This window comes from Rhea americana, unplaced genomic scaffold (genome assembly GCF_003343005.1).
Source record: "Rhea americana isolate MKP2758 unplaced genomic scaffold, rheAme1 scaffold_37, whole genome shotgun sequence".
Lineage (NCBI taxonomy): Eukaryota > Metazoa > Chordata > Aves > Rheiformes > Rheidae > Rhea > Rhea americana.
In genome coordinates, this window is record NW_028186501.1 from 5,788,663 (window position 1) to 5,807,769 (window position 19,107).

At 34.0% G+C, this 19,107-nt stretch overlaps 1 protein-coding gene across 3 annotated transcripts in view; it reads right to left on the reverse strand.

Moving 5' to 3' along the window:
• Positions 1-298: 298 nt before the first annotated feature.
• The window catches only part of MAPK9 (mitogen-activated protein kinase 9), a 29,998-nt gene continuing 11,189 nt past the window's right edge, over positions 299-19,107 (reverse strand). For 2 of the 3 annotated variants that reach the window (XM_085312860.1, XM_085312861.1), the window contains exons 4-12: positions 18,776-18,834; positions 18,045-18,183; positions 16,617-16,782; positions 15,265-15,336; positions 10,896-11,078; positions 9,745-9,869; positions 9,216-9,279; positions 8,635-8,706; positions 299-7,832 (exon numbers count right to left, since the gene is read on the reverse strand). In XM_085312860.1, the coding sequence (XP_085168986.1) occupies positions 7,690-7,832; positions 8,635-8,706; positions 9,216-9,279; positions 9,745-9,869; positions 10,896-11,078; positions 15,265-15,336; positions 16,617-16,782; positions 18,045-18,183; positions 18,776-18,834 (1,023 nt within the window). In that variant the 3' untranslated portion in view covers positions 299-7,689. Of the gene's footprint in view, positions 7,838-8,634; positions 8,707-9,215; positions 9,280-9,744; positions 9,870-10,895; positions 11,079-15,264; positions 15,337-16,616; positions 16,783-18,044; positions 18,184-18,775; positions 18,835-19,107 lie in introns of all 3 variants that reach the window. The other variant, XM_085312862.1, reaches the window with a different exon arrangement.

Sequence of the window (19,107 nt, forward strand, 5' to 3'; positions counted from 1 at the left end):
AAATACATTTATTACTTGGCAGTAAAACCAAATGCTTTTGGGTGTCCAAGTTTGAGTAAGCTGAAGACGCTCAGTTGAGCAAGCTGAACGAGAGAAAGGCACTCCAACCAATTCCTTAAAACTTATTTTTTCATACTAATACTTGCTTTTTGGTTAACTGAGAACTAAGGCAGTAACAAACTTTATGTTTAAGATAACTAAAAACATGCATCCTTTCAGTTAGACATAACATTCTACTTCAAGACACATCAAGAAATAGAAAGCTTATTGCTACAGTAAATGAAACAGACTGCTCACATTGTTCAAGTATACATATTTATTTGTAATTTTACAGTGGCTTTAGTACTGGTGTTTTATGACAAGATTTTTGGAGAAAAGAACAAAAAGGTTCAGAATGAGGCTATAACTAGCACTTCAGAATCAGTTACTGACAGCTTTCCTTATGAAATTTCTACTTTCCATTAAAAAAACAGCCCAAAATGAAGGAAGCATGACTGCTGCCCATAAAAAGMAAAAAAATATATATATTTTCTAGTCATCCTGAAAAACAAAGTCCAGCATCAGACAAAACAGCCACTGCACTAAAGGGAACATGTTCCTATTGCACAAGCATCAGAATGAGATATGACAATCAAAGCCTAATTTCATAGGCAGAAGAGGCCACATGTATCTATATAGTTAGACTTCAAAGCACATCTTTCTTCAGAAATTATATACCATACTATAAGTGAAATTAAGGCCATAAACTCAACACTATAACAAGTGATAGGGCTTGATGCTACTTTTTGTGACATTTGGTAAACCGAATGCAGAAAAGGAGGCCAAAACAAGATATACAAAGCATTCTGAAGGGGGTGAAAACTTGACAGCATCACAAAGGAAATTCAKAGAGAACAAACAGTTATTTAAGGGATTAGGTAAAACTGGATCTTATAACAAATGACTCAAGCAACTATTGTTATCTTTTATAGCATGTCTTCTAGAATACACTACAGAACAGCTTCCCAGGCATTAAAATTTATATTTGCATGAAAAGTTATTTCTATGTTATTCCCTCTTGAAAAGGCTGAAAATTTGTGTAACCTTTATGACTTATTTTAATAACCAGATAGCCTGTACTGTACTGAGTTAACTGCATACAGGTAACTAACTATGTGATTTATTCTGGTATCTTGATTACACCAAACTGCTAAAACACCTGCGAAACCCAACATGTCATGAATTTTAAAGAAAGGAAAAGTAGTCATGTATTGCTATCTTTTCTATTTGTGTTCATTTTATTAGTGTTTAACATACCTGAAAGCAGTAGCTCCAAAGAAGCAGTAACTACTGTGGAAGGTTAAACATTTTACTTCAGAAAAATTTGGGAATTTTTATCTGATGAAGATGCACATTAATCACCTTATAAAGTTTGGTTTGCCACCATTTAAGAAAATATAGATATCAAAAACAGACAAATACACTGCTAACCATCCGTTTTCTTTTAAAAAATTAGCACCAATTTATGCATCTGAATTCGTAGAAAAGCTAGTGACACTTTTGTTTTTTTCAAAAAACAGTTTTTCCCATTAGAAGACAATACAACAGCATATGCTTATGGGTATTGAATTAGCTTATCAGTAAAGAACAAATGACTACTGTTTCAGGTAGTGAACATAAAACGCAGTTCTTCGTGATTACTTTCTCCCCTGCTTTTGTTATCCTAAGAACCTATGAGGTGCTGAATTAAGGACCCATTCTGGGAGATGAACACATACGTACTTAAGCAAGTAGTCCATAGGAAGTATCAGGGTTTCAGACCAGTATTTTAGAGCAGGGTCAGTGTCTTCCCATGGTATTCATGTAGCATCTGTTACAATGGAGTCCCAATCTTAAGCAGATGTTCTGGCCTTACCATAACATATACAGCAAGCTTATGAAATACAGGCAAGAGTTAATAAAATATTTTGTTTAAGAAAAAATCCCCATGCTCTCAGCTGATCTTGCTATCAGGGCAAAGCAGCTTTGTTTTCTCTTTATATAATAGATGGCTAGGAGGCATCTAACCCACAGGCATTTGAATAGAGGTGTTTCTCAAATGATCTCCTATTAGGTATTAAATTTAATTCCAAATCTCTGAAAACAGCTTTATATTTAAAGTAATGTATTGATTAAATCTATCAGAACTGGAAAGAGCACAACCTAAATTTAAAGACATTAGATGATTTTAATGTCATTCCRTTCAACCATATGCTGGTTGCATTTAGAAGAATCGTAAAGTGCTTCAAACCCATCAATTAATAAAGTTGATTTCTGTTGTGCAAAACTGCAAGCACCTTCTCAAAAAATAAGCAGCAGCATCAAGAAATAAAAACTTAAATAGCTAAATGTATTTTCTCTATTTTGTTTTGAATTCTTTGATTTGTCAAAATAATTTGCCATATTTTCAGCAACATGTCTCAGAAGAGTGCATTTTATTATTTTAATTTTATACTTGACTTGTTATACATACACTGTTTGAAATAGCGGACCTAAATATATTTATATGCACAAAGCAAGACTGTGGGATTGAAATGCAACAATTGAAGTTTTAGCTACAAAAATAGTCTCTTTTTATAGAACACAAATGGAAACAACATTTGTCTCTCCACTTTTCTCCAACACTAATATGAGAAAAGGTGGTTTACTTGAAACATTCTTTTAGCTCCAGACACCTTTAACATGTAAAGTGGACAAAAATAAAACTGATTTAATAGGTTGTGTAATAAGCTTTAGAGCATTACTATTACTCACGTAATAGACAATCTAAAAATATACGTAAAATAGTCAGCCAAAGTACATTTTTTCTGTCAAACTTCAACATGTTAAAAAAAAAAAAATCAAAGATACTGTGGAAAAGCAAAGAAGTTACTAGCATCAGGGATTCATCTTTGGGAATTTAAGTCCAAATTCTGCATCTGGGTACAGGTATCCCTGGATCAAAACCAGTTTTGAGCAGGAATTATAGCAATAAGCATCCCAGAAAAGAATTTGATTCCCAGGATATAGTATCACTAAGTTTTAGCATCAAGCCCTGATAGAATCCGTATGACACATGTAGAATATACAAACAAAGGCTGTTCAGCTCCCCCAACACGCATACATAAAGTACTTCCATTTCAAGTGTCACAATTCTAACGAAACCCCCCACACAAACTGTATTGCTGCAAGACTGAACCTGTATTCCAAAAGAGCAGTATGATCAGTAAAGATTTGTCTGCACTTGAAGATCTGAACTTCCAGGACACACCAAACCAGAGAGCGCACTTCTGCCAAAAAAGGGCCATTCGTTGTTCTCRGAGTCTCAGTATGTAAGCTATATTTTGAATTCTTCCACCTACTTCATCGTAAAATTTTGATGTTAAGCCAATTACAATCAGATCCAGAAAGGAAATTGATTTAGCATTATGATTTATCATTTAAGGTCCTTCCAAAAAAAGAATACATACATGGAATCACCTTTTAAAYTTAATTTTGCATAAACACATGTATACTCTGTTAGGACTTAAAAAGACAAAAAAAACTCCAAAGCACTCTGGTCCCTAACAGTTTTGAAACTTACCAACCAACTAGTTAAACTCAAACTTAATTAGAAAGTATTTTGATAGGAAATGTAAACCCTTATCAGAAACACAATACAAAGAATTTCAAAGGCTCTTTGCTTTAGTTTCCAGTCAGTGGACTGCTTTATAAGATCTGTGCAGACAAAGCCTTATTTTGACATTTGTTTCTTATGTTTCATCACTTTTAATAAAAACAAGCCCTTCATATCACAGTATTTCCTCAAAGCATGCTTACAGGCTTCTTATCCAGATTTAAAAATTGTTGGCTTYTAAGTTTTGCTTTTTGAGGAAAAGTGATATGAGCACAGATGAAATGTTTTCAAAACATACTCCATTTCTGCAATGCCATACAGCTACTCAGTGTTGATGTTTAGTATAATGTTTCAGGTAAATAATCTGGTTAATAGCCACAGATTTCTCTTTTTTCAGGTGAGCAGTTAAGAATACAGATTGCATCTATGTCGACCATCACTTATTTTTAATCATGTATTTCATAAATCATTTATGTATACCGCAGTAGTGTTAACACTATACAGTCTCTCATACAGAAAAGTAACATTCGTGTTTACAGAACTAAGCATTTTTTAATATATATATRTATATACACTACACACACACACACTCACAGTCATAATCTTTAAATACATATAAATATTTATAAATGACAAAGTGCAAAAAATGGTCAATGGCATCATTTTACATACATGATTTTAACATTAGGAATAAAAGTGGTTCTATTGCACACCAAACTCTAAACTTTTAAACTCCTGTCAAATTACATCTGCACTTTGTTTTCCATCAGTGATGAGGTTCTTACTGCATTGAAGACCATTTCACAAAATGGGGCACTGAACTTAATCTGCAGTCAGGAATACAACTAGATGTATAAAATCTGCATGCAGTGCATTTATAGTCTGTATGTGCACACTGAAACAATGCGCAAACTTTAGCATGCATCTATTCTGCATGCAATTTTCTGAACACAATCTGCCTAACTGTCATCTTGAGAACTGAACATTGATTCAGTTTATTAACAATTAAAAAAATTATACTGGAATCAAAACCACAATATTCACAGTCTTTTCATTTCATGCACGTTTCCAAGACAGTAACAGTTCTGTAAAAAATTGAAGCATCCACGAATGTCATAGCAAGAACCCATTAAAAAAAAAAAAAAAACACTGCTTTTCCTGCAGTAAGATTTACAAGGAAGCTCAGTCAACCTCACAGCTGTTTTAACTCCAAGATAAAGTTATATACTAGGAGAAAGTCAGACATCAGTTCCAACCGTGAGGATAGATCAGTTTTGTATTGAAAAATATAAAAGACAATTTTAAATCATAGAATAATTTCTGTTGGAAAAGACCTGGAGGTCATCTATTCCTCCAGGACTCTCATGTTCCAAGTAGCTCAAATCCAATATGAAAAATTAAACTATGCAGGGAAACACAGAGCAATTAAATTGAAGGAGCAGAAAAAAATAGAAAGAAAAAGAAAAAAAAAGGTCAGTATTGAAAAACTAAAATCCATGCTCAGCCACATCTTTTACATAAACAGGCCTAGAATAAAGCTAGCAGGAAGTAAGTTATTAATGTTCTAGTCACTTACCATGCCTGTAAAGTGGATGCATTTGCTTTGCAGTTGTTGTAGCAGCAGGTTTAATCAACTGCTAAAGACTTCAGCCCCTCATGTTCATGTACAGAAAAAAGCGCTCTTTCACAGAAGTATAGAATGTATGTAAAATGCAGTAATCTACTACTTTYCAACAAGATTCTTCAAAAAAGAAAAAAAAATATTTAAAACAGCCTCTAGAAAAAAAATAGGCAGTAATTTTGGTTCACCAATGTTTACGGRACGCTTTTTTTTGGACAAAAATGCTGAGCACCCCTTGTCAGAAAAGTCACCCCCTTATAAAGTACAACATACTTAGCACCACCGTGTCACTGATGACTAACAAGCAGGTTTATCTCAAAAAGATAACTGTGCTTTGCTGATTGTCCACATTTATATGTTCAGAAGTTTTCTCTTTAGTTTCATTCTATAGCGGCTGCATCTTTTGCTAGCCTATAAAGGATTGAATGCAGCTAATCTCAACTTGCTAATGTTCATTTTGAATAGGTGTCTTAATTGAACTCAMACAAATAACAAGTATTAAAAAAAAAGAACAGCAACTTGTACTGCTGTAAGATAATAGGTATTATTAGATGTTTGTTCTAGTGACAGAATGCACTAAAACCATTTCACATATACCACCAGTATCTAACGATAAACCAAACTCCTGCACTTCAGTTAAACAGTTAAAAAAAAATCCAAGATGCCAGATGACAATTCCAACATTTTTTTTTTTTTTGCCTTCTGAGACAGTAAATTCTAAAATTGAATATATTTGCTATAGCAAATCAAGCTAATTTAAAAATGAGTACAACCCTAATCTAAAAGCAACGTTTGCATTAACAGAGACTACTGTTTTTCAAATCTTAAGGCCAAAAATGACAGGTAAATTCTCTTTTCTTTTACAGAGAGTACTAGACATCTCAGCAATGCAGGGGCTTGCTAGGCAAGTATATTTTACAAGTTCTCTTTAAAATTCAAGTCCACAGTATCGAGATGAACAGTTAAATACAGTGCCTTTAAGAAAGTGGTGTTTTACCTCATCTTGGACCTCTCTTCATTGCTATTATAGTAATATTGTTTAATCTCGCACACATGCATGCACACACAAAGATCCTTTAGTAAAATATTTCATACATCTGCATGCTCTAAAGTGAACATGTACAAATACACAGATGTGTAGTATTTGATAATTTTAGCCCTACACTATTGCAAACACGTTTTCTAAGAATTTAAAATATTGTGCAATGTAAGAGGCAATGTTTGTATCATCTGATTACGAAGGCTGCCTTGATGAGCCTGTATTGAAACAGCAAATAGTCTCCTCCTGTCTTCTGACACTGTCTTTAGAAAACATATTTATGTTTTCCTCCCTTGGTATAAACAGAGTTTTTTCTAATTTGGGAATACCATTTAGCTATATTAAGTAAATGATCTTAGATGACAAATAAGCTTAGCTGACAAATTACTCAAAACTACTATCATACTGTTTATTAAAATTCACTAGATAGAATGTACCCATTAAAAAACTAGAAAGAATTATGCAGCTCTTTTCCAGGTCACTTAAGCTGCAAGTCTCTCCCATTTGTCTGTCCTTTTATCAGAGCTTGCATTGAACGATGAAATGAGGAACATCAGATTTAATTTTCCTTTTTTGTTTGTTTTTGTTAAAGGACCAGTATCACAAGCCAGAAAGGTACAGGACACTTTAGCACTCTCCCCTCTTCTAAACAGACACTGCTTCACAGATATGTCAGTCAACAAATATCCCTTTCTTAAGATTGAGTTAAGCCACTGTATCTCCTTTCCGTGTTTTAATAACCGAAAGGAGTCAAGACACATACTCTTTCATACATTCATAGGTGAAATAGGAAGCAATGGCTATGTTCTTTAAAGGTCACATTTCTCTCTTCGAGAAGAAGATACACAGAGTCTTTGGGAAGTGAAGAGAAAGTGCTATGCGGAAAAGTAACTGCCCTTTAAATACAGTACTCGGAGTGCTCAATATGCGAGTTAACACTCGCAACTAACACTCCAGTAGTTAAACAAAGCAAACTGCCACAGTCACACATTTAAACAAACTTCACAGAGACTATACATTCAAGAAAACCTACTGATGAGCAATACTGTACTAAAATGTAAACAACCATTTGCGTCACAGAAGCCTACCGGTTGAGATTGAAAAGTCATAAACCCACTCAAGAGGAGTTATTGGCTATACAACTATTATAACTGCTCACCTGAAACAGGCTGGAACAAAGAAAAGCCTATAATAGTGTCTAAATTTAGATTTTTATTCTTTAGACATTGATTCGCTTTCATTCTACAACATTAAGCAGGCAGTTTTATAACAACTGAGTAAAAAAAATACAGGCATTACTTCAGTAGAACATGCAGAACATGGAGTTTTTCTACTTGGTTCCATTAACTTACAAGCAATTCAGGCCCAATGGAAGCAAGAGTTCTTTTCCAAAGTTAAGTCTGCAATCCTGGCTGATCATCGGCATCCTTCAAGGGGTCCTGTCAAGGCATCGAGGCTGCTGTCTGTATCTGAGGCCAATGTTTGCTCTGTTGACATGGATGAAATGTCATTGATAGATGATGACTGGGAAGGACTGGTGTTGCTATTCACTGCTGCATCTGTGCTAAGTAAACCAAGCATAATAAAATCTGAGGCAAGACAATATAACAAGTAAAAATAACTGTGCTTCAAGGCTCTGAGCATCATTTTCCCCATAGAAATTCTTGTGAAATAAATTACTAGTAGTAATAAAACCAAATACTACATTCCCTAGGACTCAAAATCTGACATGAATATTAAGAGATTCCTGTATTTTCCCTCTAGAGAGGAGATAATATCTATACACACACACGTGTGTGCATATATGTGTGTGTGTGCATATACATTCATATCTACACATTTTTACATATATAAATTGTGCTACCCAGTGAACAGTAACCTGAATATCAAGAGATCTAATAGGTAGAGCTCACAGAAGACCATACAATATTCTAACTACTGAACCRAGAGAACAGCAATCATCAAGAATCCTGTCAAAGACAAATACTTTGCAGTATAAACTGCTTTTGAAATAAGGAGCCCAAAAGACGTTAAATCCTACATGAAAGGGACTCATTCATGCAAATCCAGTAACAGTTGATGCCACATATCTCGTTTGTCAATTGAATCTTTTCAGGAGAAGGCTGTGAATATACAACGCAGTGCATCAGACACACAAGACYTCCTTTAGAAGTTCTGCTACAACTTATTTCTTAAGAACGTAAAACTACTTCACAGGGATTTCTAAAAGCTGATCAGAATTAATAGTCTTGAACAACAAAACTTTTGCCTACCTGGATTAACCTGGATTTCTTCATTTCGGTAATGCAAACAACCAACCCTACACATCACAGTTATAGAACTGTTGAAACGATGACTAACCTGAGGGCTGATCTTTTACCACACCATTCTTGCTTCTTTCTTCCCAATCCATTACTTCTTTGTATATTAATTCTTAAGAGAAGGAGAAAGGAGAGGAGAGATGGAAAGAGCATTGTAAGACCACAGATGATTTGTAAAGAGTTTACAAGCATACAAAGGTACAATAAGTGTCAGTCTATAACTTGTACAGGTACAGGGATTTATTTATTTATTTTTCCAACAGACCTAATGCAATGATTAAAGATTCCATTTGAGTTTTCTACCAATAAAGAAAATGCCATTGGCACTACAAACACTTAGGAGATAACACAATATTCAAAGGAAAGGATGGGAAAAAAAGACACCTGAGAAAATGAAAACTGTGACATTTTGTTAAATATACTTTAGGGGTGTGCACATGCAAGTACATTCCAGATGGTACATTTTTCCCTTACTAATTTCTTTTCCTATTGCTACAAGYAGTATTTTATAATTTGAATAGCGGGTCCCAGTCAGTTACACAATTCACCATTTATGTACTCCAAGTTGCACATTARCACAAGTTACTACAATAAATGTCATTGGTCATACCCACTACTTACCTTTCCATTCCTCAATTGCATGTTCTCTTTCTTCCAATTGTGCGTCATAGATTTGAGGTGGAGGCTACAAAGAAAACAAAGTCTACAGTGTACTTGCTATGTCAGATAACACTATCAATCATAGCATGAAAAAATAAAAGTGACAAGTTTCTCAGAATTTTGTTACTTTCATCTTTGGCAGTCTATTCCCAAGTATTTCAAAATTACATTCATTTTAGAGCTCCAAAAATTTGTTAAGTTCTGTCTCCACTAAAAGGCTGTTTAAAAGCATCAACTAAAAATTAAAAGTGACTWTAAAGCTTGATGTGATTGCAGAGAAAGTCCACTTTTAAAAAAGCACTGAATTACCACCACAGGCAACTCTTCCTCTAAAGGAAACAACAACTACTTTCAAAACTGTACAAATTCCACCTTACTGTCTGTTTTTCAGGTGGTTCTACCCCTGAAATTTTGCTGATGGGGCAAGAATGGGGAAAGCACCTACCCACACTGATATCTTAAATTTTATTTTTAATAAATAAAAACTTACAGCTTCTGCTTCAGCTGGATCATACCAGACAGTGATATAAGGATGACGTAAGGCTTCATCTACAGAAATTCTCTTGTCTGGATCTACTACAAGCATTTTTGATAATAAATCTCTAGCTTGACTGGCTAGAAAATTAAAAAAAAAAAAACACGAAAAGAGTTGTAGAGGTTGAAGTCTGACACAGAAAACATTAGGAATAGGCAAGACACAATGTAACAGACTTTCAGCAACTAAACCTTTCAACAAGTTCCATTTGTTGCTCACACACACACACACAGGTGTGCAGGGGCGTGGGTGGGTGTGTTATATTTTAAAAAGAAGGTCACCGTCTTTTAATGTAAACTTAATTTTATTATAATACAAAACATATCCTGCAATTGACCTCAATCAATCATTTTTTAACAGTTCAGCTGTCACATGCGTCACAGTTTGTGTGAACACCAAAGACTTAATGTTTAATAAGCTTTTAAAAGCACATCTTAGTACAATAAAAATCTAATTATATGATATCAAATTATTCTTTCTTTATAGAGGGGTTAATAGTTATCCATTTTTGCAGTAGCATTTTCTTGATACTTCTTTTGTCTGAAAAATTACTATGTAATAGTCATCAATATAAACAATATACTACATATATTTTACTTACCTGTATTCTGTATTAAACATTATTATATAAAGTAGTAATATAAATAATACAATATAGCTATAAATAAAATACTATTTTGTGTAAAGTAATTTTCAATCATGTAGATAATAACAAGCCTTTTTTCTCCTTTAATAGTAATCATCTGACATCAAGGCATATCTGAAATCAATCATATGCCCACATCAACTAGAAAATGTTAATTGTAAATAACTTCCACAGCAAGTATGACTTAAACACTTAAGTCATASACACTATTCAGTATATTAGAATTAAGTAGAATTTTGAGAACAGGGAATTATTTCTCTATTCAATGACTACTAATAAAGTAATTCTTACAAAACACCTCAGGATATGTCAAAGGAAAGAAACAGCAGGTATGCAACTCTTAGTGTTGACACCTATTGCAATACACAGTGGTACATTTTATTTATATATATTTTTTTATTAAGTGTACTATCGGCATTTTAAAGGAACATCTTTAAAAAGAGAAAACCCCCCTCCTTACTTTTTAACTTGTCACGATCAGATTCTGATGGAAATATCCAGTCTGGAAAGAGCTCTTCAAATTTAATACCAGGATATTTTGGCCTGTTTTCTACATAATTCCTCACTGTAGGTTGTAGTTTCTTCATAAAGTCTGCTGATGGYGTTCCTAACTGTTCAATAACTTTATTCCACTGATCAATATCTGCATAGTATCTTTAGGAAAAATCAGCTGAAGTATTTGAAGTTTGCACTATATAAAAAATATCATTTATAGAAATCTGAAAAGAAAATGAAAACTTGAACAAAAGACACAAATACAAACTTCATTCTAGAAACAACTATACCCTGAGCTGAGCTGCCATGCAAAAGCTTAGACTGATAACAAAGTATAAAATTCAGATTTTGTAATCCTAACAAAAGGATGGGCTAGAAGTGCTGCAAAATACATTATTTTTAAATCTCTGCCATTCATTAACATCTATTGGCTCGTTTTGAATGCAGTACTTTAAAGAGTCCTAATGAAGTCTTATTTAGCAACTGTATCCACAACAAAAGAACCTTGTTCAACAGAGACTATGAAGACAAAATGAGAAAGGCTGCTTTTGAGTCTTCTGAAGTACACAGAGTACTATCATACAGAAGATTTCTGAAGGTAGGGAAAAATACATGAAAAAGCCCAGAAGGACAAATACCATCTTCAGAGTAGACAACTCTTCCGCATCTTTCCTAAAGAAAGATGCCCTCTTTTTTTCCCCCCCTTAAATTAGGAACTAATTGAGTAGTTATTTTAAAATTCAGAAAAGTTCAATAAATAAGTAATTCTGAACAGGGAATCCAGGGTTATTTTTGCTTTTGTTTTTGTTTTGAAAAAACGAAGTGTATCAATTGCAGCAATATTCAAAACCTATTCTGTTCTTAAATTCAGACTTCAAATGTTTTTACAAGAATTACACTTGCAAACTACAAACTACCTTAATAGTGGTTTCATGTTTCTTCTGGACTGCCCCTTCTTCCTCTGTCACCTATGAGCATTTGYCCTACATGTAATGAAATGTGGTAGAAATACCAGAGTTTGCTCTGAATGAGTCTAGTCAGGTTAACAAAACTAAGATACACTGTACTAATATTCAATWAAGTTTGCTCAATTTACATTTTACAGTTTTTCTGATTAAAAGAATATGCAATTCTAGCAGTCACATCCACTTTGCTAAAATCCACATCTAAATTCATAATCTAGCATTTTAACCTATTCCCGATACCTAACCTATTCATATAGACAGATTCTATAAAACCCACAAACTTACTGCACTTTCAGTCAAGATACACATTTTAAAATGTGTAATAGAAGTATTTTTGACATGTTAACTGAATTAAAAACACAGCTAAGAATATACGCATATTTACTGCTTCATGCTAAACTTCTAGAGACTAATACAAAGATTGAAAATTTGTTTATTTAATATATGGCAATGGAAAAGGGATATTACAATCACAATAGAAAACATTACATTTTCATGCTAAAATAAAGCACRTACAAATAAACCTTTTAACACACACTAGGAAATTTTGTTCCTACCTGGAAATTTGATTTCTGTGAGATCTCCACCAATCTAGATTCTTTTTGAGTAACAGCATGTGGTTAGTCAGCTAATCAAACTAAAGCCCCTTCTACTGTGGTTGCAGCATTTTTTTTTTTTAAGGGAGTAGAAAAACTTTATGACCAATGCCAATAAGTGTCTCAGCTAGATGTCTTCAAAGCACACTACAAATATTGAAATTTGAAAAAAATATGTATTTTCCACAAAATAAGGTTGGTCTTTAAGTTATGCTCATTAGAAACCCACTAGGAGAAAACCTTGATTTCAGTGAAAACCATTCAAATGCCCTACGAATAACCTGGAAACCCGTGGACAAAACTATCCTTTCTGAATAGTAAGAAAACCCAAGAACAATAGTAATTCAAACAGTTTAGTCCATGCCTGGTGTGCCTACCTAATTTGGGGGACTCTGGAAGAACAGGTGGTAAGAAAAGAGTCCTCACGCAGTTTCAGTAAAGCTAAAATGTTTTTTTCCCCCCTAAGAAATTCAGACCACGTCTAAAATCCTCATGCTTTTGCACCCATCAGGCAGGGTTTCCCCTCAGTCCCTCCTTCCTTCACTACCTGGTCATCAAGAGCATTCAAAACCTTCTCTGATGCTGCTAGGTGGTCCATTATTTGGTCTTAATCATCTAAACTGCATGTTTTTTTCTTAATTTTTCAATTCCAGTGCAATAGCAACTGCCAGCAACACAGGCCATTAACTATGCCTCCTTGACTCTCCATAGCACCGGTCTGGAGCAGGCTCTGTCGATCCATCAGTCAGACAACCAGAACATCTCAGCCCAACCAGGACACTGCTGCAAGTCTCTAAGAAATGCCCAGCAGCCATATGGAAAAAACACAAACATCTTTCTAAGACCCTGGGGGCAGGGGGAAAGCAAGTTTCCCTGTAGACAGTCAATGGCACACCAATAAATAATGCAAGGTGCCAAACTTGGTTCCCTGCTCTAAATTYGCAAATACCAGAGCTTTTCAATACAAAAAAAATATAAAAGAGAAATTAGGGGAGAGAGGAAGGAGAAAAAAAAAAGACACATCAGCATCCCTCATAAACCACACTCAATGCTGCAGCTGAAGTTACAAAAAATGGATAATCTAACTGAAGCAGGTATCAGTAAGGAGAAGTTGCAACAACATGAATAGCTATCAGTGTTTGACATTAAAGGGAACCAAAAGCCGTATCTTAGAATAAGGGGAAAAAAAAMCCTATAGCTATGCACTCCTCTGATAATGTACAGGGAGACACTACATGAGATATAGACTGGTGGAGCTTCAGTGACCCCTAAAGAGCAATAAACATTAACTTGCATATTTAACAAGTATGGACAAAATTTCCTTCATTTATTCATAAATAAATCAAAATAGCCCATGCTAACATGCAGGTGAAAGACACATAACATACATGAAGAATTGTGTTAGGTTGGTCTAAAGGCTTCAGAAGATAAAACAATAAGTATAGAAAGGAAGAAAAGTGGAAAAACAAAAAGACTTATTTAATAATTAATTATTTGTAATACTAAATAATGCATGATCAACTGCTGAAGATTAGTGTCATGAAATTCAGCATTCAAATTGAAAGGCCACTATTAAGATATACAGGTATGTACGAAAAGATTTTGTGAACTCATACATGATATTTGAAAGTGATGTGCCCAAACTTTTGCTTGCTGATGAGCAAAAATGCTATGCTTTTCTCAAAATCCCAGACCACAAGTATCTGTGGCTTAAAACCTAGAGCCATAGACTGCCAATTTTGGTTTAATTGCATTTTCTAGATTACACTTTTATTGATCAGTCCTGAACATCTAGTCCTACAACACTCTTTTGCAAGATTTTCTTCTGTCTTTATAAAGGCTGGTAAAGAAGTTGGTTTTGCTCCAAATTCTGTAATTGGAACTTCATAGCTAGTCAGTCATTTTAATTTGGTTTCTAAGTATTTTGAAATATACCAAACGCATCCAGAAAAGAATATATAATTCATCAAATCATCATTTCTGTTCACTTAACATAGTGGAAAGTCTTGTCTCTGATCCAGTAATGGGTTACTGAAATTTCAAATGTATGAAGTCATATATACATTTCACAGTAAATTTTCTTACAGTTCTTACTACATAAGAAAACCGGATTTTCTGAAGATAAATTTAGGTCAAAAAAAATTGGAGGGGGGGAAGGAAGAATAAGAGTCTTCTAGAAAAAGCCCAAAATAAATTTTTTATAAAATGAAAAAAGTTTCAAAATAAAAGAGTTTTTCTTTTTATATTAAATAATAATAAAAAGATCTCTCATGCAGTATTATTGCAGTTGGGACACTGCTGTCCAGCAAATGCTAATAAGCAAGAAAAAATAAATCTGACTGAAACTCAAAAAAATTTTACAATAAAAAAAACAAGTCTACTGTTCAAACAAACAGGAAGCAAAATCCATGCATAGTGAAAAGTAACTTTAGGCTTTTGCTTATAATACTTATCTACAGAGAACAATAGTAAGAAAATATACTTACTGCTATTTATTTTTTAAATCTAGCAGGATCCTTTTAAAGCTACAAAAGCTGAAGTTCTAACTATACATTCTACAGATTCAACCAGTACAAATTACATTAAGTACAGTCTGAGAAAATTAAATGAGAAGCTCAATAATTTGGTTAATGACACTAATTTCAAATATTACAGTAGATCAACTAAACCATGATTGCAAATATTTTTTTATGCTTTTATACCTATACAGATCAAAATAATTATGTTTCTGTTGGAAGTGGAATGGGATTCAAGGATGACTAGGGAAGGATACGATCAGTGCCTTGGAATATCACACAACCTTTCACCAATTCTCCCATGATGCACCCAACTGACCAGATATCAACTGAAAATAAAAATGAAATGATCAAATTATGAAGTATCATGAACAAAAGAAAAAACAAAAACGAAAACAAAAGTCTAGCATCTACAATAAAACACAACAATGTGAAAAACCAAACCACTAACATGAATTTTAAATCATATCAACAGCAACTGACTGTTGTTGAAGTTTTGTTATTAGTATTTTATAAAATACAATGAGTGTTTAGATTTCTCAAACCACCATGAAGGATACAATCTCTTCCTGGGAACAGCACTTTATGGAGGACCATTTCTGCCATAATGCACCCAACAGACCAGATATCCACTATCATTTGTTAGGTGCAACAAGGACAAAAGATTAAAGAATTTTTAAATACCACAATTATTTTTAAGCTCACACTGTTTATCTACAGTCCTGAAGATGAATTATTTTTTGTCCCATCCAGAACAGTCTTTAACGTTCTGATCCACATTAGCACTTAGCGTACCACAAGCTGCCCTGTTCATTCGGTCAAATTTTCCTGATCAGTGGCTCAGCAAGGTCCTGTTAAGTCTTACACAACCAGAGTTTTATACATAATATAAATAACATGCTCTTCCGAAACCTCTGCATAAAGTGATAAAGTAAACAGGTATAACAGGATAGAAGTCCAAAGGAGGCAGCATATTACTCCACAATCAGTAAAACCAGCAGGTAAGACCCCGGTAACACAGTTCAAGGACAATCTTCTGGCCACCAATTTTATTGGCTGGATATTCAATGTATTATTAAAATCATCATGACTAGAATATAATACCGAGTCTCTTTAAGTGTTATGCACATTTAAGAGAGGACAAGACATGGTTTGTCCTAGGGATTTGAAACAGATTTGAATAAAGTGATCCAAGACAAAAAAAAGAGGACAAATGGTGAAAAGAAAATACTTCAGAATAAAATCACACTGATAATACTGTTAATTACTTATATACAGATGGTTATATTTTTTGTATCGTCAAGCAGAAGTGTCTCAAACATCAGTTTTTCATAGGATAAAAAACATGGCAACAGGACAACGCAAGCAAAGAAATAAGAACAGTGGGGGAAAGAACATTAGAAGTGAAATGAAGAGATGCACACAGAGCAGAAAAGCTTTTCTATACTCCAAAACAATCAGGAGTGTAATTTTTGTTATTTCCAATACCCTGATTAACATGCTTTAAAAAGCAACATGGAGGGGATGACCAGCCCCCAACTTTCAGAGCTATGTTCTGAGACAGATGTGCTTCAGACAAAAGATTTAAGGTATTAGTCCAGCAACTTACCATTCTCTTTATATCCCATTCCAAGGATAACCTCTGGTGCTCTGTAATACCGTGTTACTACATATGGAGTCATCATAAAATTAGTACACGCTGTTCTTGCCAGTCCAAAATCAAGGATTTTGAGTGTACAATCTGACTTTACTACTATGTTGCTGGGTTTCAAATCCTAAGAGGAAATTATTTCAGTTAACAGAAGGATCAATATACTGAAAAATACATCCCACCTCCAAAGTCAATATATCCCACAAGTTCATTTCACATTAACAACTTCGTATTTAYGCTCTGATGCATCTGTTGCTCTCTACACAGATGCACACAAACAAGTTAAATGTTTCACAGCTAAGTACTCAAAAAAATTCAGGGAAGACTATAATCTTTAATAAACTGTACTACACTGATTAGCAAATTTCACAGAGCTGTGACATAGTGAAGTATAAAACTACCTATGAGCAAGRGGAATGAAGTATTTTAAGAGATATTTTCCTTTAGGAAAAGTCACTAGCGAATCAAAAGGAATATACATTATAGTGAAAGAACTATTTCATTCTAGTCTGTATTCACGAATTATCACAATAAACTGAATCACACACTTACAAGCAGATTTAATTCTGTTATAGCCCAAGTATTTTACTCACTCAATTCAATAGTATTCTTAGTACCTTCCTCAAGCATGTGTCAACTATGTATATGTCCCCATCTCATTTAATAAAGGAAGTTCTATATTTGAAAACATACCTTCAACCTCATGAACCATCAGCTAGACTGGATATTCTAATGTTCCCCCTAGACTTCATCTTGAAGTAACAGAATAATCACGCAGTAGTTCATAGGGAAATTTATTGTTACCTCATCTTGCTGTAACACTGGGCCATGTGATTTCAATACGCTTAATTAACAACAAATGTGGGAATCAYGTACATATTCAAGCTCTAAATAAGCTAGAAGAGTCATGGACTCTTCTGCTCATTCCTACTGTCCCATTTCTCCTAAGCTACCTCAGTTCTGTCCCTTTCCTACTCCTGCCTTCTTTTCAAATCCAGATCTCTCATCTAATTAAGAATTTCTACTCCTGGACTTCAAAGGTCTTTTGGTTTTGTTTTAGTGTTTTTCAAAAAACACATTCTCTAGTAATTTTAAACATCTGCTGTTGCTCATGGTTTTTCTTTTAAACATTAGTTAAATTATGTTATTGACAAAATTTGCTGTAAATGCCATTCTACCATCCACAGAGCTAGCCTGTTTTAAGTTTCATTTACAATATATAGATCTTTATCTTTGAACTAGGAACAGTCTTCAGATTTAATAATAATAATAGTATCAATGAAAAAATGCGTAATACAAACTTTCAAGGTAACAGTCTTCACCCCCCAACAGATTCATAAGAATATCTGTCTTCATAAAGAAGATTAGTGATCTAATAGTACCTACTCTGTGGATGATACCAGCTGAATGGAGATGTTTGATACCGCAGAGCATCTGATAGAGAAGGTAAGACATTCTTTCATGATCCAACTCCATATGAATAACCTGGCACAAATTTGCATCCATGAGCTCCATAACCAAATATCTAAACCAAAAGAAAAAAAAAATAAGAAAACTTAGAGACTCACTTTTCAAATCATGTTTAAACCTAGCACAAGTGATGTTTAATAAAAGCTGCTACCCCTCTCCCGTCTTTACCAAACAAGCCCATTCACAAACCACAATACTACATATACCTGTATGTATGGCTAGCCCACATTAAACCACCATAAATCTAGACTGATTGACAAACCAATCCCATCACTACTAYAACACCTTTGACATTCCATCTAGATCAAAAAGATGGTATTAGGTTATCCAGACCAAGCTATTACCCTGAAGTGACCCATTTAACTGAAGGAAAAGAACACAAATCAGATATATGTGCAATCAGCAAAGCATTGCAGACAGCTGAGTAGAAGTTAACCAATCCTTTTTTTTATTTCCCACTTTTCTTAGGTAGTCCTTTCTTCTTTTTAGATTTCTTTAAGAGACAAGAAAGACTAATTGAAAGTCAGAATCACCCTTCAGCTACCATCCTGTTTTCAAAGTGTGAAGTCTGCAAGATCCTGGAAGTTTAGGTGTAAGGCTTAGGCTAGTGTTTGCCAAGTAAATTAAAATAAAAATCTAGTACTTACACATCCTGAAACTCCTCTAGCGACTTCTGTGGTGTAAATACATTTAATAAACTAATTATCTATAAAGTAAAAATAAACATGAGAAGAACACTTAATTCATGTAAAAACAATACTGCAGAAAATATTATTCAAAATTCTATGTACACTGTTGACAACATAATATTTAAATTGTATTTGATTTCACTTAGTTTACTTGTGTTAAAAAAGCTCAGTTCAAAACTGCAGCAYGTATCCTGAGGTAGCCAAGACTGGCTGAGGTTTTCTTATTTTTTGTTTGAGTTTTTTTTGTTCAGTTTATCTCCCTCTTTACTGCCCGAAAGATACCCCATTTT